Source organism: Lepidochelys olivacea (assembly GCF_965140295.1).
Source record: "Lepidochelys olivacea isolate rLepOli2 genome assembly, chromosome: 2".
NCBI lineage: Eukaryota > Metazoa > Chordata > Testudines > Cheloniidae > Lepidochelys > Lepidochelys olivacea.
The window spans coordinates 266,197,981-266,220,409 of record NC_140412.1 but is presented as its reverse complement, the minus strand read 5'-3'; the positions used below and the strand labels follow the sequence as shown (position 1 = coordinate 266,220,409).

General features: G+C 63.5%; 1 protein-coding gene across 2 annotated transcripts in view; it reads right to left on the bottom strand.

Annotated features, from left to right (window-relative positions):
* NBEAL2 (neurobeachin like 2) overlaps positions 1-22,429 on the bottom strand; it is a 183,691-nt gene that overhangs the window by 19,578 nt on the left and 141,684 nt on the right. For both annotated transcript variants that reach the window (XM_084620646.1, XM_084620647.1), the window contains 22 exons: positions 22,138-22,297; positions 21,661-21,798; positions 21,102-21,407; positions 19,710-19,859; positions 19,302-19,459; positions 18,437-18,561; positions 17,881-18,001; positions 16,907-17,064; positions 16,180-16,313; positions 14,623-14,730; positions 13,287-13,382; positions 12,273-12,397; positions 11,559-11,699; positions 10,507-10,637; positions 9,812-9,921; positions 9,512-9,629; positions 9,324-9,421; positions 8,952-9,068; positions 8,453-8,542; positions 7,611-7,720; positions 6,661-6,833; positions 5,998-6,092 (listed from right to left, as the gene is read on the bottom strand). In XM_084620646.1, coding sequence (XP_084476772.1) covers positions 5,998-6,092; positions 6,661-6,833; positions 7,611-7,720; positions 8,453-8,542; positions 8,952-9,068; positions 9,324-9,421; positions 9,512-9,629; positions 9,812-9,921; positions 10,507-10,637; positions 11,559-11,699; positions 12,273-12,397; positions 13,287-13,382; positions 14,623-14,730; positions 16,180-16,313; positions 16,907-17,064; positions 17,881-18,001; positions 18,437-18,561; positions 19,302-19,459; positions 19,710-19,859; positions 21,102-21,407; positions 21,661-21,798; positions 22,138-22,297 — 2,962 coding nt within the window. The remainder of the gene's footprint in view (positions 1-5,997; positions 6,093-6,660; positions 6,834-7,610; positions 7,721-8,452; positions 8,543-8,951; positions 9,069-9,323; positions 9,422-9,511; positions 9,630-9,811; positions 9,922-10,506; positions 10,638-11,558; positions 11,700-12,272; positions 12,398-13,286; positions 13,383-14,622; positions 14,731-16,179; positions 16,314-16,906; positions 17,065-17,880; positions 18,002-18,436; positions 18,562-19,301; positions 19,460-19,709; positions 19,860-21,101; positions 21,408-21,660; positions 21,799-22,137; positions 22,298-22,429) is intronic.

Genomic DNA, 22,429 nt, shown 5'->3' with positions numbered 1-22,429 from the left:
GCCCAGGGTTGGCATGGCAGAAGGTACTGGACTCAGGCTTGGCATGGCAGGGGGTGCTGTGGGCCAGGAGCGAGGGGCACCGGCAGGGCTGGGTGGGGAGGCCCAGGGTTGGCATGGCAGAAGGTACTGGACTCAGGCTTGGCATGACAGGGGGTGCTGTGGGCCAGGAGCGAGGGGCACCGGCAGGGCTGGGTGGGGAGGCCCAGGGTTGGCATGGCAGAAGGTACTGGACTCAGGCTTGGCATGGCAGGGGGTGCTGTGGGCCAGGAGCGAGGGGCACCGGCAGAGCTGGGTGGGGAGGCCCAGGGTTGGCATGGCAGAAGGTACTGGACTCAGGCTTGGCATGGCAGGGGGTGCTGCGAGTGAGGAGCGAGGGGCACCGGCAGGGCTGGGTGGGGAGGCCCAGGGTTGGCATGGCAGAAGGTACTGGACTCAGGCTTGGCATGGCAGGGGGTGCTGTGGGCCAGGAGCGAGGGGCACCGGCAGGGCTGGGTGGGGAGGCCCAGGGTTGGCATGGCAGAAGGTACTGGACTCAGGCTTGGCATGGCAGGGGGTGCTGTGGGCCAGGAGTGAGGGGCACCGGCAGGGCTGGGTGGGGAGGCCCAGGGTTGGCATGGCAGAAGGTACTGGACTCAGGCTTGGCATGGCAGGGGGTGCTGCGAGTCAGGAGCGAGGGGCACCGGCAGGGCTGGGTGGGGAGGCCCAGGGTTGGCATGGCAGAAGGTACTGGACTCAGGCTTGGCATGGCAGGGGGTGCTGCGAGTCAGGAGCGAGGGGCACCGGCAGGGCTGGGTGGGGAGGCCCAGGGTTGGCATGGCAGAAGGTACTGGACTCAGGCTTGGCATGGCAGGGGGTGCTGCGAGTCAGGAGCGAGGGGCACCGGCAGGGCTGGGTGGGGAGGCCCAGGGTTGGCATGGCAGAAGGTACTGGACTCAGGCTTGGCATGGCAGGGGGTGCTGCGAGTCAGGAGTGAGGGGCACCGGCAGGGCTGGGTGGGGAGGCCCAGGGTTGGCATGGCAGAAGGTACTGGACTCAGGCTTGGCATGGCAGGGGGTGCTGCGAGTCAGGAGTGAGGGGCACCGGCAGGGCTGGGTGGGGAGGCCCAGGGTTGGCATGGCAGAAGGTACTGGACTCAGGCTTGGCATGGCAGGGGGTGCTGCGAGTCAGGAGTGAGGGGCACCGGCAGGGCTGGGTGGGGAGGCCCAGGGTTGGCATGGCAGAAGGTACTGGACTCAGGCTTGGCATGGCAGGGGGTGCTGTGGGCCAGGAGCGAGGGGCACCGGCAGGGCTGGGTGGGGAGGCCCAGGGTTGGCATGGCAGAAGGTACTGGACTCAGGCTTGGCATGGCAGGGGGTGCTGTGGGCCAGGAGCGAGGGGCACCGGCAGGGCTGGGTGGGGAGGCCCAGGGTTGGCATGGCAGAAGGTACTGGACTCAGGCTTGGCATGGCAGGGGGTGCTGTGGGCCAGGAGCGAGGGGCACCGGCAGGGCTGGGTGGGGAGGCCCAGGGTTGGCATGGCAGAAGGTACTGGACTCAGGCTTGGCATGGCAGGGGGTGCTGTGGGCCAGGAGCGAGGGGCACCGGCAGGGCTGGGTGGGGAGGCCCAGGGTTGGCATGGCAGAAGGTACTGGACTCAGGCTTGGCATGGCAGGGGGTGCTGTGGGCCAGGAGCGAGGGGCACCGGCAGGGCTGGGTGGGGAGGCCCAGGGTTGGCATGGCAGAAGGTACTGGACTCAGGCTTGGCATGGCAGGGGGTGCTGTGGGCCAGGAGTGAGGGGCACCGGCAGGGCTGGGTGGGGAGGCCCAGGGTTGGCATGGCAGAAGGTACTGGACTCAGGCTTGGCATGGCAGGGGGTGCTGTGGGCCAGGAGCGAGGGGCACCGGCAGGGCTGGGTGGGGAGGCCCAGGGTTGGCATGGCAGAAGGTACTGGACTCAGGCTTGGCATGGCAGGGGGTGCTGTGGGCCAGGAGCGAGGGGCACCGGCAGGGCTGGGTGGGGAGGCCCAGGGTTGGCATGGCAGAAGGTACTGGACTCAGGCTTGGCATGGCAGGGGGTGCTGTGGGCCAGGAGTGAGGGGCACCGGCAGGGCTGGGTGGGGAGGCCCAGGGTTGGCATGGCAGAAGGTACTGGACTCAGGCTTGGCATGGCAGGGGGTGCTGTGGGCCAGGAGCGAGGGGCACCGGCAGGGCTGGGTGGGGAGGCCCAGGGTTGGCATGGCAGAAGGTACTGGACTCAGGCTTGGCATGGCAGGGGGTGCTGTGGGCCAGGAGCGAGGGGCACCGGCAGGGCTGGGTGGGGAGGCCCAGGGTTGGCATGGCAGAAGGTACTGGACTCAGGCTTGGCATGGCAGGGGGTGCTGCGAGTGAGGAGCGAGGGGCACCGGCAGGGCTGGGTGGGGAGGCCCAGGGTTGGCATGGCAGAAGGTACTGGACTCAGGCTTGGCATGGCAGGGGGTGCTGTGGGCCAGGAGTGAGGGGCACCGGCAGGGCTGGGTGGGGAGGCCCAGGGTTGGCATGGCAGAAGGTACTGGACTCAGGCTTGGCATGGCAGGGGGTGCTGCGAGTCAGGAGCGAGGGGCACCGGCAGGGCTGGGTGGGGAGGCCCAGGGTTGGCATGGCAGAAGGTACTGGACTCAGGCTTGGCATGGCAGGGGGTGCTGCGAGTCAGGAGCGAGGGGCACCGGCAGGGCTGGGTGGGGAGGCCCAGGGTTGGCATGGCAGAAGGTACTGGACTCAGGCTTGGCATGGCAGGGGGTGCTGCGAGTCAGGAGTGAGGGGCACCGGCAGGGCTGGGTGGGGAGGCCCAGGGTTGGCATGGCAGAAGGTACTGGACTCAGGCTTGGCATGGCAGGGGGTGCTGCGAGTCAGGAGCGAGGGGCACCGGCAGGGCTGGGTGGGGAGGCCCAGGGTTGGCATGGCAGAAGGTACTGGACTCAGGCTTGGCATGGCAGGGGGTGCTGCGAGTCAGGAGTGAGGGGCACCGGCAGGGCTGGGTGGGGAGGCCCAGGGTTGGCATGGCAGAAGGTACTGGACTCAGGCTTGGCATGGCAGGGGGTGCTGCGAGTCAGGAGTGAGGGGCACCGGCAGGGCTGGGTGGGGAGGCCCAGGGTTGGCATGGCAGAAGGTACTGGACTCAGGCTTGGCATGGCAGGGGGTGCTGCGAGTCAGGAGTGAGGGGCACCGGCAGGGCTGGGTGGGGAGGCCCAGGGTTGGCATGGCAGAAGGTACTGGACTCAGGCTTGGCATGGCAGGGGGTGCTGCGAGTCAGGAGTGAGGGGCACCGGCAGGGCTGGGTGGGGAGGCCCAGGGTTGGCATGGCAGAAGGTACTGGACTCAGGCTTGGCATGGCAGGGGGTGCTGTGGGCCAGGAGCGAGGGGCACCGGCAGGGCTGGGTGGGGAGGCCCAGGGTTGGCATGGCAGAAGGTACTGGACTCAGGCTTGGCATGGCAGGGGGTGCTGTGGGCCAGGAGCGAGGGGCACCGGCAGGGCTGGGTGGGGAGGCCCAGGGTTGGCATGGCAGAAGGTACTGGACTCAGGCTTGGCATGGCAGGGGGTGCTGTGGGCCAGGAGCGAGGGGCACCGGCAGGGCTGGGTGGGGAGGCCCAGGGTTGGCATGGCAGAAGGTACTGGACTCAGGCTTGGCATGGCAGGGGGTGCTGTGGGCCAGGAGCGAGGGGCACCGGCAGGGCTGGGTGGGGAGGCCCAGGGTTGGCATGGCAGAAGGTACTGGACTCAGGCTTGGCATGGCAGGGGGTGCTGTGGGCCAGGAGCGAGGGGCACCGGCAGGGCTGGGTGGGGAGGCCCAGGGTTGGCATGGCAGAAGGTACTGGACTCAGGCTTGGCATGGCAGGGGGTGCTGTGGGCCAGGAGTGAGGGGCACCGGCAGGGCTGGGTGGGGAGGCCCAGGGTTGGCATGGCAGAAGGTACTGGACTCAGGCTTGGCATGGCAGGGGGTGCTGTGGGCCAGGAGCGAGGGGCACCGGCAGGGCTGGGTGGGGAGGCCCAGGGTTGGCATGGCAGAAGGTACTGGACTCAGGCTTGGCATGGCAGGGGGTGCTGTGGGCCAGGAGCGAGGGGCACCGGCAGGGCTGGGTGGGGAGGCCCAGGGTTGGCATGGCAGAAGGTACTGGACTCAGGCTTGGCATGGCAGGGGGTGCTGTGGGCCAGGAGTGAGGGGCACCGGCAGGGCTGGGTGGGGAGACCCAGGGTTGGCATGGCAGAAGGTACTGGACTCAGGCTTGGCATGGCAGGGGGTGCTGTGGGCCAGGAGCGAGGGGCACCGGCAGGGCTGGGTGGGGAGGCCCAGGGTTGGCATGGCAGAAGGTACTGGACTCAGGCTTGGCATGGCAGGGGGTGCTGTGGGCCAGGAGCGAGGGGCACCGGCAGGGCTGGGTGGGGAGGCCCAGGGTTGGCATGGCAGAAGGTACTGGACTCAGGCTTGGCATGGCAGGGGGTGCTGTGGGCCAGGAGCGAGGGGCACCGGCAGGGCTGGGTGGGGAGGCCCAGGGTTGGCATGGCAGAAGGTACTGGACTCAGGCTTGGCATGGCAGGGGGTGCTGCGAGTGAGGAGCGAGGGGCACCGGCAGGGCTGGGTGGGGAGGCCCAGGGTTGGCATGGCAGAAGGTACTGGACTCAGGCTTGGCATGGCAGGGGGTGCTGTGGGCCAGGAGTGAGGGGCACCGGCAGGGCTGGGTGGGGAGGCCCAGGGTTGGCATGGCAGAAGGTACTGGACTCAGGCTTGGCATGGCAGGGGGTGCTGTGGGCCAGGAGTGAGGGGCACCGGCAGGGCTGGGTGGGGAGGCCCAGGGTTGGCATGGCAGAAGGTACTGGACTCAGGCTTGGCATGGCAGGGGGTGCTGTGGGCCAGGAGCGAGGGGCACCGGCAGGGCTGGGTGGGGAGGCCCAGGGTTGGCATGGCAGAAGGTACTGGACTCAGGCTTGGCATGGCAGGGGGTGCTGTGGGCCAGGAGCGAGGGGCACCGGCAGGGCTGGGTGGGGAGGCCCAGGGTTGGCATGGCAGAAGGTACTGGACTCAGGCTTGGCATGGCAGGGGGTGCTGTGGGCCAGGAGCGAGGGGCACCGGCAGGGCTGGGTGGGGAGGCCCAGGGTTGGCATGGCAGAAGGTACTGGACTCAGGCTTGGCATGGCAGGGGGTGCTGTGGGCCAGGAGCGAGGGGCACCGGCAGGGCTGGGTGGGGAGGCCCAGGGTTGGCATGGCAGAAGGTACTGGACTCAGGCTTGGCATGGCAGGGGGTGCTGTGGGCCAGGAGCGAGGGGCACCGGCAGGGCTGGGTGGGGAGGCCCAGGGTTGGCATGGCAGAAGGTACTGGACTCAGGCTTGGCATGGCAGGGGGTGCTGCGAGTGAGGAGCGAGGGGCACCGGCAGGGCTGGGTGGGGAGGCCCAGGGTTGGCATGGCAGAAGGTACTGGACTCAGGCTTGGCATGGCAGGGGGTGCTGTGGGCCAGGAGTGAGGGGCACCGGCAGGGCTGGGTGGGGAGGCCCAGGGTTGGCATGGCAGAAGGTACTGGACTCAGGCTTGGCATGGCAGGGGGTGCTGCGAGTGAGGAGCGAGGGGCACCGGCAGGGCTGGGTGGGGAGGCCCAGGGTTGGCATGGCAGAAGGTACTGGACTCAGGCTTGGCATGGCAGGGGGTGCTGTGGGCCAGGAGCGAGGGGCACCGGCAGGGCTGGGTGGGGAGGGAGCAGTACCACTCCCACCAGCCAATCAGTATCAAGTCAACCAAATGGACACAAAATGACCTTGAAAACCTTTGACGAGGCATCGGGATACCCTGCTGCCAGCACACCCTCGGACCTACAGAATGGCACCTCCTCACCCAGGAGTGAAAGACACCGGGGATCTGCCCTCTCCCCAGGCGAGCCCAAGAGTCACGTGAGTGTCTGACCAGGAAGTCCCCAACCCCCCAGAAGCCTCCTCAGGCCCAGCCCTGAGTTAGTAGCAGGGCATTCCCGGCCGGAGCCGGTCTCTCCTGCACCTGCTGAAGGACCTGCCAGACCATGCAGGTGGTATCCCGGGAGCCCGAAATGAGGTAGATTCCGCACAGATCGAGCGCCAGGCAGGTGACCACATCTGCAAGGAGGGGAAGAGAAGACGTTGCTGCCGAGAGGCTGACCCCAGTGCCCCACGATGCCGACCCCCAACCTGTTTCCCTGGGGCTCTGAGAAGGGGCTGGGGTCTCGTGGGTCCCCTTCGCTGGAGATTCCATACCCGAGAAGGGGGCTTTGGGGCAGAGCCCACCAGGCACTGTGGAGGGGGTGGAAGTTAGTGACTGCAGGGTGAGCTGGCATGGCTCATTTCAACCCCAGCTGGTCCTCTGGGTAGGTAACTCCTCTCCCCAAAGCACCAGGGCCACAGAGATGACAAGCTGCAAACAGCAAGGGGTGGCTCCAGGGCCCTGGCTGGCCCAAAGCGTCGAGAGTTTGCCAGTGTCTTCCTAGTGCCCCCGTTGGTTGTGCCACGGTTGATCAGCTAGGCACGGGGTGGAACAGCTGGGGGGCTGCAGGCCAGGGTGGAGGTGCATTGGGGGGATGGGACACAGAACCGTGGCAGGATGGTGCATAGCCAGCGATGTGAGTCCCACCGGCCCACGCGCCCCGCATCGGGTCACCCCCGCTGCCAGCCTGTCCGAGCCCCATACCTATGTGCCTGGTGATGTGCCCGACAACCTTCCCTTTGCTCAGCAACGTGACCCGCAGGCTGTTGTCCCAGTGCCCCCCGCTGAAGAGGAGCTTCCCGTCAGGAGAGACAGTCAGTGTCTTCGAGGACACCTCCACCCCTGGGGCGAAGGGGCCAGAGAGGAAGCGCTGGGTTCTGGCAGAGGAGACAAGAGCTCTTGGCTACAGAGCATCGCCCCAGAGAGCTGCCCGCCCTTTGGTTCCCGGGAGCTCTCCACCGTGTCGTCAGCAGGTCCCAACGGCAGCCAGCGTGGTGGGGGTAATGGAGAGGACAGAGAGCCAGGCCTGTGAGAGAGGGGGCCTGAGAGCCCCGGCTGGCACAAGCAGGGTGGAGGGTACAAGCACGACCCGGAAGGGGGCAGTGGATCACCACTGCAATCCTGTGTCCAGAGAAGACATTTGGGGCTGCCCATTCAGAGGCATCCCCTTGTCCCAGAGCAGGGAGGCGACCCACCCAAGGCACTCAGCCGGGGTGCCCTACGGCCAGAAGATTGCTCCATTCCCTCCCATTTAGCTAAGAGCAACAGAACTGGCCAAGGGGTTATGAGGACTGGCCCTTGGAGGGCAAATGCCAGGAATGAGCATGCACAGCTTGGCTGGGAGCCGGGGACGGGGAGCAGGCTGCTGGTCCGGGAGGGTTTGGAGCCAGCTCCTCTAGGGGGCGGCTGGAAGACGTGGGATAACACTATGCAAAGGACGCCGTGGGGTGACAGCTGGAGGAGCGTGCCTACTGGACGGGGGAGGGGTGGAGGCCTCCTTGGGTTGTGCCACCTAAAACCGGACTGGACAAAGCATCCGGGGACTCCGCGTCGGGGCCGACTCCTCTCGGCTCTCCCAGGGCACTGCATGGCAGGAGCCAGGGAGGGATCCGGTAACGGGGCTCCCAGCCCAGAGGCGCCGGGCCCAGACTCACTTGGCATTGGAGACGGTGGGGTCTTTGGTGAAGCTGAAGTAGTTGGAGATGTTTTTGTCGTAGGGCAGCCAGCCGTGGGTTCCCAACAGGCCGTTGGCACTCACCGTGACCTAGGAAAGGGGAGGGAGGCTAGCAGGAGAACGCAGGGTGCGCAGCCCCCAGGGTTACAGCCCCGCTCTCGGGAAAGCGCCACGGGGCGCGGGAAGGCCGGGGCCGGTCAGGATCTCTGTTCTACGACTAGATCAAAAGGCGCCACCCACATCCCGCCAGTTATGGCGGCAGTATGGCCACCCTACCGCCCTGGGTGATTCCGGGGTGTCCGAGCCAAGTACCAGCCGGGCCAGACCCTACCTAGCTCCTGCAACCCGGGGCAAATCACCGTGCCCGGCGGGATGCATGCAGGACAGATCCCCTTCTCGCTCCACTTACTAAGCCAGCAGCTTAGGTCGTGCTCTTGGGAACAGCTGGAGCCAACACCCGCTTGGCCTACGCTTTGTCGTCAGCTGCAGGAGGGAGCTTTAGCTTCCCCGTACAAGTGCTGGAAGTTGGAAGGCTGGGATTGTGGTGAAGGCCCCGGGCTGGGACCCAGGAGACCCGGTGGCCAGTTTTGCCACTGACCTTCCGCGTGGCCGTAGGCAAGTCCCTTCAATGGCTCTGTGTCTCAGCCCCAGCCCTGTGAACTGGCAATCAGCTGCCCTGCGTGCATGGGGGCCGGGAGGATACAATGAACGGATAGCAGAGGGGCTCCGATAGGTACCGGCTGGGGGGCTATAGACGCAACGAGCTGAGAGCCCCCCAAATTCCCAGCCAACAAGCCATGCCATGCCCCCCAGGGCACTCACCAGCACGTCCGGGGAACCCTGTGTGATGAAGGAATGGGCCTGGTTCTTGGGGACCACAGCCTGCACCAGCGGGACCCCGTCGCTGATCCCCTGCGGGAGAGAACAGAGAGCTCTGGTGCTACTGCCCGGCAGCTCGGGGGCTACGCACTGCCACGGCCCCGCCAGCACGCACGTGTCACGTTAGCACTGGGCATTGTCGAGTGTTTGCAGCACCTCGGAGCCCCAGTCACGGACCAGGACAAGGTTGTGTTAGGCGCTGTACAGACCCACCAGAGAGTCCCTGCCCCAAAGAGCTAGGTAACCACATGGTCTCGCTGGAACCCGTGTCCTCCCTCACCCTAGAACTCCTCCTCTGGCCATTGCCACCCCGTCACTTACCCCGTACTCCCCCCCACACGGGCCTCCCTCCCCACCACATGGGAGGATTCCCTCGTAAGCTCTCCCCAGGAGGGCCCGCAGTGGGCGGCCCTCAGAGCCCAGCGGCGAGGAGAGCTCTCACCTCGACGAAGAAGGACTTGAGCTGGTCGAGGTTCTCGAAGACGTTGGGGGAATACGTGTCGAGCCGGGCCAGCCTCCTGGTGGCGGTTTCGGCTGAGAGGCGCACTGGGTGAGGTTCCTGCCGGGGGGGGCAAGATGCCAGCTAGTCGGGAGGTGCCAGAACCCTGAGCGAGATCCCAGAGCCCAGCCTCCCGGGGAAAGAGAGGAAGCAAAGGGCAAAAGGACCCGGGGGTGGCGGGGGGTGGATGGCATGGCCATATATGGACCTAAGCCCTGGCTGGGGGAGTGGAGCTCTGCTCTCAGGGCCTCTTGGGTGATCCCCACCCTCCCCTCCCTGGGGTTAGTCGGGCACTCCCTCTCTGGCTCCCGATACCTTGAGCAGCTGGCAGGGAGTCTGCCCAAAGTTGCTGATGATGCCTTCCAAAGCCTTCCTCTGTGTCTCGTCGGCGATGGCGTCCAGGTCCACGGCCCCTGGGGAGCGAGAGAGGGTGATGCTGTGAGTGACAGGTGCCCACCAGGGAACCTTCCTGCCTGCCCAGGCCCTGGCATGGCGCCTCTTACCCTCGTACGTGCAGTAATAGAAGACGTTGAGAGCCTCCACAGCGGCCGGGCCCCTCTGCTTGTACCCAAAGATCAGGTCGATCCACTCGTGGAGGTGGGCAGACACGTGCTCCGACTCCTGTTACAGGGAGAGAATGGGGACAGTGAGCACCACAGGGACATGCCGGGCTGGGGACACCCCAATGGGTCTGGGCCACCTGGTAGGGAAACCCCAGCCCCCACCCTACACGCTGGGGGAGCAGTGAGTTTGGCAGGCCAGGTGAAGGCTTCCCAGGCTGGGCGGAGCCCCTGCCCACTTACCAGCGCTTTCCTGTGCTTGTGGACGAAATCCTCCGGGGATCTGGCCCACTTCGGGAGGACGACATTGTTCACCTGGTCGTTCGACATCTGCAGGCAGCCCAGGTCGAACCCTAGGGAAAGCGACAGCAGGGTGGCTCACCATCCCCCATCCGCCGCATCCCACGGAACGGGGTCAGATCAACGGCCCACCCAGTCCCGGGGCCAACACTGGCTCGTGCTGGACACTGCAGGGCAAGGCGGTGCACCGCGCTGCCCGATGTTATAACCAAGCAGGGCAGGGAATCCTGAGGATCCCAGGAGGTCACGCGCCAGCCAGCTCCATGCAGGGCGAAATTAGCTCCCCCGGCCCGGGAGCTCAGCCTGCGTCCCAGCTCTGTCTAGAGCCCAGTTACGATGTGCCCAGAGCCCTGGGGCCCCCAACAAGCTCCTGCCCCTGCTGGCTTGGGCACTACCCCCTGCATGAGACAGTGAGCCCGGGCGCCAGCAGGCCCAGTGGCTAGAGACCAGGACTGCGAGTGACTGCGACAATCGTGAGAGATCAACTGAAGTGGAAGTCACAGAAGGGATCCTGCACCTTAGATGGAGGCCCCAAGTAGGCACCTCCCCATGCCAACCCCAGCGAGCCCCTCTCCTCCAGCTCTAGACCCAGGGCACTCCGGCCAGCCGGGCTGCAATGCCCCAGGAGCTCCCTTTACCATTCTGGTTCTCCAAGAAGTCTGTGAAATAGAAGAACTCCGGGATCAGCTCCTTCACGTCCACCGGGTTCTCCATGCGCGCCTGCCATGCCGCGGGCACCGAGTGAAACTGGCGGTCTGAGCAGTCAAACCTGCCGGCAAGAGAGTGAGGCTTGGCCTAAAGGCTAAGGCACTGGGCTCAGGAGAACTGGGACCTAGACTCAGCCCCACCACTGACTGCCAGGGTGGCCCTAGGCAAGACCCTTCACATGTCTGCACCACAGCTCCCGAGCTCGAAAATGGGAAGGGGCCTCACTGTCTCTTGCTAGATACTTGTCCAGCCCTGGGCACAACAGACCCCGATCTAGGTGGGGGTGTCTAGGCACTAGAGCGATACAATCAAGAACGCGTCGCTTTTCCTGTCTTCCAGCGAGCTCCCGGGTTTACCATATGGGCTGAAGAAATCAGCCTCGCCAGCCAAATCCCTGCATCTCTCGCACTCTCGCTTTCTTCGTGCCGGACAACGCCCATGAGACACCCAGCCACAGCAGGCTACAGGGCCGGCCAAACCCTCTTTCTGCTTTATCAACTCAGAGGCAAGGCTCAGAATCGGCTCTAGGACACTTGTTGCAACAGGTAATGAAGAATATCTAGTGCTTTCCTCAGCGGATCTCCAAGCACTTCACAGAGGTACCACCCCCATTGTACAGCTGGGGAAACTGAGGCACAGCACAGGGAAGTGACTTGCCCAAGGTCACCGGCAGAGCGAGGAATAAAACTCAGCTCTCCTGAGCCTGATGATCTATTTGCTAGTCCACACTTCCTTGCACAGACACACAGAAGGTAGGGAAGAGGCTCCTCCCTCCTCAGATGCAAGGAACATTTAACAAGAAGCCACAGGAAAGGATCCCCCACCAGCGAGCTCTCAGGCTCCCAAGGGACGTGGTGAAAGCCCCCTCACAGGGGATAGTTAGAACGAGCGCAGGGCAGGTGGCAATCCTGCGTTAGCAGGGCCTGGGGAAGCTAGCGGGACCGTCCTGGCATGCCAGCACTAGCCCAGCCCCGGGTCTCACCGGCCGCTCTGCAACTGGATGTGAAGGGTGGTGAAGGGCTCGGTCCGGATCATGTAGTGCATGACGCCCGCCGCGTTGGAGTAGTGTGTGCCATAGTGAAACTTGTCGATCATGCCCGTGGGGTCCTCAAAACTCTCGTACCTGGGGACAGACGGGGAGGGGAATAAGCAGAGCACACCACCGAGACACAGGCGGGGGAAGGAAAGGAGGAGGAAGAGGGAATCCCAGCGGTGAGGCAGGGGTGGCTTGCAACACAGCAACTGCCTTGGCCGGGCTGGTTTCCCGGCTTATGCTGCCATAGCCAGAGCGATTGCATCAGGAAGAGAAGATGGGCACCTGAGAGGGCACAGCCTTCTTACCAGCACGCCCCCACCCACCTCGCTGCTCTGCGTGCCTGGGGAAGGGGCGACCCAGGGCCATTCTCCAGCCACAGAGCAGAGCGCAGGGCAAAATCCCCTGCCCACACACCTCTTTTCTAGCCACGAGACGATTGCTCCGTCTCTGCAGAGCAAATGGGACGCATCAGCAATCTGACAGCCACCCCCGACTCTCGGCCTTCGCCACCCCACGTGCTGGTGTCGGATTGCTACATCCAGGGCACGCCGCCGGCTCTCGCCGGCCACTGCGACGTCAGCCCCGTCCCTGGTGTGGCTGCTCCGGGCCACCCGTCCCAGCGCAGCCACCGCCCTCGAGCTGCCCGGGACGTGTACTCACTTCTCCTTCACATCCTTGGCATGTCTCTCGTTGGCCACCCCGATGGGCTTGGAGAGATCCCGGAACACGTCCGGGTCGCTCAGGTCCAGCGCCTCGGAGACGTAGTCCTGCAGGATCCAAGGGAACTACGGAGGGGAGAGGCCTGTCAGATGCCTGCCAACTCCTTACCCGGCCCAGCCTGCTGCCGGGTCTTCAAACCCTAGTGCCGCCCGCGGCCAGACAGACAACAGGGGAGTGGCAGAACGGGCAGTTTTCCCTAGGGGCACAGGGCTAGCGTGAGCGGCCACGCTGCTGGGGTGGGCTGGGTTGGTCCAGTGGGCCTTCCGGACTCTTACGGGGGAGACATTCTCGATCCACCGGGAGAGCCAGGAGGACACTGACAGCTCTGCATTACAAGGCTGGGCAGCTCTAATTTTATACTCTTCCCCCACAGCAGGTAAGGTCCTTGGAGAGGTACGATCAAATCTATAGGTTCGTACAGCACCTAGTGCAAAGATGCCCCCACTCGGCTGGCCTGTAAGTGCCACCGCACCGCAGCTGTGAAACAGGCCCGCTTTCTAGTCGAGGCCCGCGTCCACCTAAAGGGTTCCAACAGGACCGATCAACGTAGGCACAGTACAGGCGGTCCGCAGCACCCCCGGGTGCCAGAGATGGCTGGGAGTGACCAAGCACCTGCTGGGCTCTACCATGCTTCGTCAGCCAATCATTAACGCCTCTACCAATCCCTTCATAACCCCGTGGAAAGCACGCAGGGAGTGTCCCTGCAAAGTGAAGGGCGGCTTGCTAATATCGTCACCAGGCTAGTGAGAGCCGGACTTGGGCTGAGGCTGGGGGGCCCACGCCATGCTGCCAGCCCAGGGAGGGAGCGTGGAGAACAGACAGCCCCAGAAAGAATGTCGCGGGGGCTGCTCTGAGCACCCCATCTCCGTCTGCCTGCCGGCCCCAGGACAGACCGTTGACGGCGTCTCTGGGCAGAGGAAGGCTGAGGGGGAAGGGCCTGGCGGGCATGCTCACCACAGGGTACTGCGACAGGTCGTTGTAGGTGCGCCCCGCAATCGTGTTCAGCTGCATCAGGTACTCGAAGTTGGAGATCTCCCTGTAGACCCATTTCTGAAACAGACATGGCGGGGCTGAAACAGGCCCTGCGGACGGCAGGGGCAGAGGGGGTGGCTCCGGCTAGGGGAGCAGGAGCGGAGTCGCTGCATGGGGCGTGGGAGTGGGATGGCATAGGGTGACCGTATTTTCCCAAAGGGAAAATGGGATACGCCACAGGGCCAGCCTGAGGCCCATCTCACCCCTCCCATGGGTTGGCCCAAGCCCCCTGCCACTCACCCATGCAGGGCCAGCCCGGCCTGAGCTGCTCTCCTGAGCCCTCCCTCCCACATGGGGCTGGCATCACTGCTCGCCCCTGCCCCCCGCACATTCTTCCACACCTTGCTTGGGGTTGCACCCGACTTTTCTGGCAAAACTGTGCATTTGTCCCCTTTGCTCTTGCCAGCTGATCCGTTGCAAACGGGACAAATGCCCAATTTTGCCAGAAAAGTCGGGACGGCCGGGACAGGGGACTGTCCCAGCCAAAACGGAACACATGGTCACCCCATGGAAGTCGCTGCATGGGGCGGGGTTGGCTGGGACAGCAGGGAGGATACGGCTGGGGAGCAGACTCTGCAGGGCGGGGCATGGGAGTTGCCATGCTGGAGGTTGGGGGAGGACCCTCGCGGGGAGCAGCATAGACCCAGGCTGCTCATCTAACCAGTGAGGATGGAAAGTCAGGCCTTACCAGGGAAACTCATCCCATGGATTCTCCCCACCCTGCCATCACACCCCGGTAGCCTGCACCTGGGGGAGGCCATGCTAGCAGCAGGCCATGCCTGAGCTCGCCCTCTGGCTATTTAATCCCTCAGGTACCCATTCTGCCCCAGAGCACGATGAACTGCAGCAGGAGTGGGACCCCGCGGCGGGGCAGCGCTCACTTTCCCTCTGCGGCACCCCGAGCGACCAAGCCAGTGCTTGGTCCCCCAGTGAGCCAGGACCGGGGCCTCTCCCTTCGCAGTGCTGTGCTCACAGCCCGGACCACGCTCCGAATGAAATGAGGTGGGTGCTGTGCCAACCTGGGCGGATCTCAGAACCATGACCCAGCTGGGCACAGCCGACAAGCCCTGCTCCAAGGGGCCTGGGGCTGGAACAGAGGAGTGGGCCCCAGGAGCTCTGGCAGAGCCGAGAGGCTGGGGGAAAGTTTGCACAGCACTCTGCCTGGCTACGAGGCAGCCCCGACGGACACACACTGCTCTCGAGGAGAGAGAGGTGATGCTGGGAGGAGGAGGAGGCTGGAAGAAGATGCTAATGGCACCTGAGTCAGTCCTGAGGCCTTCAGCAGCTCCTGGGGTGACCGGCTGCCAAAGTAGATCTGGTTGGGTGGGCGCAGGCCGAGAATACAGGAATACACCTTATTTCTAACCTGCAGGGACAAAACCAGGTGCATGAAGCATTCAAAGGGAGCTCAGGTACAGCGTCCAGCCTGCCCTCGAACAAGGCTTCGCATTGCCAGAGCGCCTCTTCCCCAGGGCCTCAAAGCACTTGATCCAGGGGATCGGGGGGATCAGGATCTCTCTCTCCATTTTACAGATGGGGAAACTGAGGCACAGAGGGGCGATGACTTGCCCCATGTCAGACACTGGAAGCTGACAGAATCCAGCTCTCCCAATGCCCTGCTCTAGCAAAAAAAAATCACGCCTCTCCACGAGATCTGGCCTGCTCTTGCAGTAGGGGCTGGGAGACCCCTACCTGACAGACATGAACAAACCGCGTGAAAGAGAGAGCCGTCCAAGCCCTCTCCCCTGGTGTAAATCAGCAATGAAATCAAGGGGCCCACGCTGATTTACACCAGCAGAAGATCCAGTCTAAGGAATTCAATCCTAAATCAGATAGGTGCGCAATTCCCTTCTTAACAAGGCTCCAGCCCCTGTGCGTCACGGTCAGGAGAGACGCGGCAGGGAGAGATGCACGCAGCCAGACGGTTCTGTAAGCTCAGCTACAGATGCCAGCTTGGATCACGCCAGAGAGCTAGCAACCGAAGTGTAGCCAGGGCGACGTGAGTGACTCGCTGTGTCTAGGGTCCCAGGATGGGATCGCACCCAGGCAGCCAGCCCCTTGCCCGCCACGGCTACACTGGTACTTTGAGCTCATTAGCCCGATCGGATATAGCACAGGGACATCCGACAGAGCTGGAAATGACGCCCCTCGCTGCACCTTACATGAAACGGTGGAGCATGAGCGCTGGGGGAACGGAACAGGAGGGACGCGGCCACCTGGCCCAGCGTCCCGGGTGGGGACAGGAGAAAGCAAGACCCCGGAGACCTCTCAGCTATTTCCCCTTCAACAAGTGATCAACAGAAATGGGAACATGCCGGCCGGGGGCGGCTCCCCAGCTTTCCCTGCGCGGGGAGGGAGGCTGGAAAAGCTGGGGAGGCCGGGAGTACTACGGGATCACACACATAGCTCCCTCCATCCCATACCACCCCCCTTCTTGGCTGAGCTCCGTCCACTTTAGAAGCTCTGTATGAAAGGCCATTTTGCCCATCACCCTGCATCAGGCCTCTTGCACCAGTGCTGCTTGACTTCCTGTCTTACCCCCCCTCGGTCAATGCCCCCCGGAATTCAGGTCACCAGAGCACGATTCCTCAGATAGCAACGTGCCCCAGGCTCTCACCACGCGGGGCCAGGACCTTGTTTTGTGTCTCCAATATTGCACCATCGGCAGCCCAGCGCCTCCCAGCACCGTGCTGGGGGCTGAGCTGGGCACCGATGCTCCGGGAAGGGTGACACCAGCTTCCCAAGAGAAGCGGGGACGCCCCCGGGGCTGGGTGGCGGCCCCTGGTCTAGGAGAGCAGAGGGGATCAGGGCGAACCTTCTTCTTGAAGTTGACAAAGTAGTTGGCCTGGTCGATGAAGAAGAACTCCAGCGCCGACCGGCGGAGGTTGTAACGGCGGAGGTGCACTTCCCGGAGCTGAGACAGGGGGCGCTTGAAGTCATAGCCGATCCCTGGTGAAAGGGCAGAAGGCAGGCCAGCTGTTACTCCCCCTCCGATACGCAGGCACCTCCGTAGCTGGACAGCTCCCAGCGCCGCGGGGGCCACATTGATCCTAGACACTGACCCATCTCAGCCAGCAATCGTCACACCAGGGAGACCCAGCGCAGGCTTCCAGCCCTCACCCGCTCCCCCATGTCACACCTAGGGTCTGAGCTCAGTGCTGGGCTAACCCCCAAGCCAAGCCAGCCTCCAGGTTAAGGCACTGGACTGGGACTCAGGAGATCTGGGCTCAATTCCCAGCTGCACCACAGACTCCCAGCATGACCGGGGGCAAGTCACTTAACCCCCGTGACTCAGTTTCCCCATCTTCTGCCTGAGTCCCCTTCGTCCGTGAGCTCTTTGGGGCAGGGACGGTCTCTTCCAAAATGTACATCCAGTGCCTAGCAGCATGGGCCAATAGGTGCTGCTCTCATGCAATACTAGTAACGAGATTAACGAGTGATCTAACAGCAGCGCGGCAGTGAGAGGATGGGGCAGGCAGCCTCTGGTATCAGCGGGTGCGACGCAGGGCACGAGAGGGGCGGGCATGGGCAAGCTCCGGTACCTTCCTCCGTCTCCTCCTTCTCGCTGCTGCAGTCGTAGAAGTAGACGTGCTGTGTGGTGACCTCCAGCCGGCCCTGGATCACCGCCACGATGGTGATGAGCTCGCAGTCCTCGGAGATCACCAGCTTCTCCCTCTGGCTCTGCTCTTTGGGTTCAGACCTGGAAGAGATCGGGGTGGCAGAGCCCTAATGGGTAGGATGTCCCGCCCGTGCGCACCCCTCTTACGGCCCACGGCCTCCCTCCCCGCACACAGTCATCCAACACGGGGCGTGGGACCGGCTGGTTACAGAACAGAGGTCGCCTTTGGCGTCCTGCGCTGGCCGGGGCCGTATGCCATACCGCGTGCCCTGCTCCCAGCAATGGGAGAAGATATCTAGGCGCCCACTGGCCTTCCCGTGACGCTCACTGCTGCTCAGCTAACCCTGGGCAGCTCAGCGACTCTCCCTGCACCCTCGCCAGGGAAAAACCTACCAGCTTCCAGGAGTACCAGCTGAGGGAAGGGTGAGATGGGGCTAGGGCCCAGGCTGGCGAAGGGGGACGGATGGCTTGGGGAACATGTGAGGGGATATAGCACCTCTCACAACTCTATTGTGCTAGTGACCAGAGGTCCCAGTCAGGATCGGGGCCCTGCTCGAATAGACTCAGGGGATGTGGTCTCTACCCCAGGAGCTCACAAGATAAAGGCTGCTGGTTCAAATCCCGCCTGTGACAGTCCTGGACCAAGAACGGTTACCAGGCAATGGCTGTTTGAAGGCCGTGACTGGCCGCGTTGATGATCTCAGCAGAAAAGCCAAGGGCTGAATTGCCTCCTCCCCGAGAAGGGGGCCATGCAGGGCGACACCGAGACGCGCGGGAAGACTCAGTCGCAAGCCTCCGAGGCAAAGTATCCCTCCGCTGCAGGACACGCTTAGTTCCTGCGCCCAGCAAGGGCCCGAACAGCAACCCAGGGCACAGAGCCGCCCAGGAGAGACTCACTGATTGTCCAAGAACTGAAGGTCCTCCTCCGCCAGCTGATCATCCCCCAGCTCGCTCACTTTTGCCTCCTTGGCCACGGCCAGCGGCAGAGGCTCCGCAGGGCTGAGAGAATGATCCGCCCCTGAAACGGACAGAGACTAAACTGGAGACGCCAGGCTGAGCATGGCTCCTAGACAGTCACCCTGGGGCCCCGCGGCTGAGGGGCCCTGATCTAGGTTTTATTTCTGCAGGCAGAGGTGGGGTCCGGCCCCCACTTCCTCCAAAATGTAAATTAAATCCCTCTACATGAAAACCCTGCTCGGTGTGGCGCTCTGACTCCCTCTAGTGGCACCTAGCCTAGCTACAGATTGAAGAGCCTGCTACAGCCTCGGCTAAGAGCCATGTGGCTTTTAGCTCATGCAGTAGAGGCTCATACACTAAGCTTCGGAGGTCCCAGGTTCGATCCCACCCACGGGGGTCTGTCGGCGTTACAGCTAACTGCACAGCAGTGAGCTGGCAGAGCCAGGCTCTGACCCACGGGCACAGGCCCCATCCCCATGCCGAGAGCCCCGCTCACCTAGGTTGTCCCGGAGGGCGCTAGCCTCCATGTGGCGGTCGAAGTTATAGTTGGGGACCAGCTTCAGCCTCATTCTGGAGTAGGTCTCGGCACTCGACAGCTTCCAGCGAATCTCTGGGGGGTTTCTGCAGGGGAGGGGGAGAGAGAAAAGTGAGCGAGCCCCCAGCACCTCAAAGTTAGGAACTGGAAGGGGGGCAGCTGGAGTCAGCATGGGGCAATGCAGCCTGATCCACAGAACAGCCTGGGCTCGCGAGGTGTTGGCTGACAGTCCCCCCTTGCAGCAGGGACTACGAGGACTCTACACTGAGCCGAGGACATGCCGGACCAGGGCCCAGCCACCTCCGAGAGCAGCCACGGGGGAAGTTTCTACCACATCCCATCATGCCTTCAGCCTGGGAGCCACAGGGCAGAGGGCAGCGTGAAAATAACTAGGCAAACCGGGGTGGAGAGGGGCACAGAAAACACAGGAGGGCCAGGAACAGCTGTAAGCCACACTGCCTGGTTCCAACCGGGGGAGGCGTGGCTTTGCCACAGTGGGTGGGGCTAGCGCCTGAGCTCCCTTTGTTTTCTGTCCGACTCCGGCGGCTGCTCTGCAAGCGGGCAGGGCACAGCGGGCCACGGCCACGGCCAGCTCCGGCCATGAAAATCGCCCCCCCACCGTGGGAACCACACCCCACGATGGGCAGGAAGCCAGGCTAGGGCCACAGGGCGGGATTCCTCCGGCAGGGGTGGGGGAAAGCAACGATACTGCTAAACCCGGAGGATCCAGCAGCCCCAAGCATGGGCTGCCCCATGAGCGCTGAGCTGGAGAGGGCCCTGGGCAGCCTCCCCTCCCGCAGCCCAAAAGGGAGTGTTAACTCCTGACCGGTCGGCCCAGGCAGAGCGCTGCGAGGTCAGCAGGCGGCGCAGGGCCTTCCACTGCTTCAGGACGACGCTGTGGTGGTTGTTGACCTGCTTCAGGACGTTCACGTGCCGGATGTGTTCGTACTTGGAGCGCTTTATCACCGGCTCCAGAATCAGCTCCTAGCAGGGGCAGAGAATGAGGTGGGACTGGGGGTGTGCGGCGTGCAACCACACGGGTCTCCCCCGGGAGGAGACATGGCACCACGGATCAGGGTTTTGCGGGAAGACGTGCCAAAGAAATTCAGCCCGGAGGAGACACCCGGCACGGGCTGTTTCAGCCCCTGCGGTTTTGTGTTTGTATATTGGTTGTAATTCCGGAGCCCTGAGGGGCGGGGGTGTGTGTGTGTTTTGAACAGCTGACCGCACGTACCTGGAACTTTTTCCTGCTCTCCTCTTTCTCCCTCTCCCTGCGCAGGGAGCTGCTCATCAAGGCATCGTAGCAGGAGTTCCAGAAATTGGACATGTGGTCGTGGCTCTTGGCGAACGTGTCGATTTCAAACTGCGCCATCATGGGCTGTACCTGCCAAGGGGAGAGAGCCCTTGAACGGCGGTGGCCAGGACGAGCGGGCATGGACGTATTTTCTGGGACGCTGCCTTAGAACCGGGCGAGGTCTAGCAGCGAGCGCACGGGACTGGGAGGCCAGGAACTCCCAGCTGAGATGTGGATTCGCTGCATGACCCCCCAGTAGATCATATGATCCTTGCCTCAGTTTCCCCATCTGTAATCTATTTAGGTGAATGTATCCCCTCTCCCACTCCCCCCCCAAAATCACTGCAGTATGTGAGCACTTTATCCTCAACTCCCTGGCAAGCTACATAAATACTGTTACCCTCCCCCACCCCTACCCCGTTTAACATACAGGTGTAATGGGACTTAGAATCACAGAATATCAGGATTGGAAGGGACCTCAGGAGGTCATCTAGTCCAACCCCCTGCTCAAAGCAGGACCAACCCCAACTAAATCATCCCAGCCAGGGCTTTGTCAAGCCTGACCGTAAAAACCTCTAAGGAAGGAGATTCCACCACCTCCCTAGGTAACGCATTCCAGTGCTTCACCACCCTCCTAGTGAAAAAGTTTTTCCTAATATCCAACCTAGACCTCTCCTCACTGCAACTTGAGACCATTACTCCTCGTTCTGTCATCTGCTACCATTGAGAACAGTCTAGAACCATCCTCTTTGGAACCCCCTTTCAGGTAGTTGAAAGCAGCTATCAAATCCCCCCTCATTCTTCTCTTCTGCAGGCTAAACAATCCCAGTTCCCTCAGCCTCTCCTCATAAATCATGTGCTCCAACCCCCTAATCATTTCTGTTGCCCTCCGAGCCCAGCGGAGGGCAACAAAAATGATTTTTGTCCTGACTTGGCTCGGTCAGTCTCAGAGTCGGGACAGCTCCTAGCCCTGCTCAGACCCAGCCCACCTGAGAGGCACCCAGAGCCTCTGCGCAGGTCCTTGCCCTTCGATAGCTCTGCTCTCTGGCCTGCAGTTGGTCAGATCTCCTGTGCCCATAAACAGCCCCGCTGGGCACCCTCCCGCCCATGCCCATCCCCCCAACATTTACACCATCCCCCCTTGGTTCAGGGCTTGGCTGTCGGCATCCGTGGCTGAGCGTGTCGTCCGAAGAGATTCCCCAGGGACACGCACAGCACCACACCCAGAGACAGAGCCCGCGTCTGACGCGCCCCCCCCGCTCTAACCACTCAGTGCTCCCTCCCCCCGCAATGGTAACCTCCCCGAGGGGCCCCTGTCCCGGCGGCACCCACGTGCTTCTCGATGAAGGCCCTCCACTCGGGGGTGGTGCAGAAGAGCTGGAAGTCCTCGTAGAAGGTGGGGCTGCCGTTGGTGGGGGGCAGCGAGGGCAGCAGGTGCTGCAGCTGCAGCGTGTCGTAGCACTGGTCCAGCAGCGTGCGGATGATGGGCAGGAGCCAGGAGAAGGCCTCCGACTTGGGCTGCAGCGCGCGGCTCAGGGGGCTCTCCAGCTTGCCCAGCAGGTAGCAGGCCTCCTCCTCCTTGGGGGCCGAGGCCGTCTGGAGCAGGCTGTGGAGCTTGACGTAGGCCAGCGAGTGCAGCTGGTGGGCGCAAGGGGGAGAGGGGGGGCAGGGGAGAGGCTGTTACACCCCCAGGCTCATCCCAGCATGGGGGCGGGGGGAGAAATACTGCGGTTTTGGGGCCCTCAGAGCCTCTCCGATCCCTCTCCTTCCCGGCCTCTCCCTCTCCCCTTGAGAGCCCAGCCCCTCCCCACAGAGAGAAGGGGAGCCCTCAGGGTGCCCCTAACAAGGCCAGGTGGGGTCCCCAGCTGCCTGGGTCTCGCAGGCGCCTCACCTGGGCCTCCTCCAGCCCGCTGTACCCGATGAGGATGTGCAGGCCGATCTGAGCCATCTCCTTCAGGTCCGAGGTCCCGTTGGCCAAGTGGTACCACACCCCGAGCTTGTCCAGCAGGCTGTTCACCCCTTCGTAGATCTGCAGCCGCAGGAAGGGCAGAGTGACCCCTCCCAGCAAAGACAGTGACGGAGCTCACCCTCCCAGGCCCCGCGCTTGGCTTCCCCGGCCTCTGGACGGGAACAGGAATCCCAGGGCAGGGTATTTAATAGGAGAGCCAGAGGCAAAGCAGCGACCCCAAAAGGATGGCAGCCAATGAACCGCGGCAGGAGGGAAAGAGAGAGACCCACGGCTCTGTTGCGGCAGTACATGGCCAGCAGCCGACGAGCCCTCTGCACGTCGGCGCGACGCTACCCCAGGGAGCAGAGCGGCAAGACCAACTTCACCCCCCGCCAGGCCTGCCAAGGCACCAGCGCGGACCTTCTCGCTCCACAGGGCCTGGTTGTTGTGTCCCTCGGAAAACAGGAAGTCCTGGAGGAGCCTCAGCAACTTGAGCGCGTTCTGGGCGAGGCTGGGCAAAGTGGCCGGGGCCGACTCCTTGATGTCCGTGAGGGCCGATTCCAACATCATCTCCAGGAGGCTGCAAGAGAGAGACAGGGAGAGTGTGCGGGTGTGTGTGTGTACACGCAGGGGAGGGGGGGTATGAGGCACCCGATGGCACTGCCTGCTCTAGGGAATAACCCACTCATCCTCCTGTGCCGAGCGGGGGACT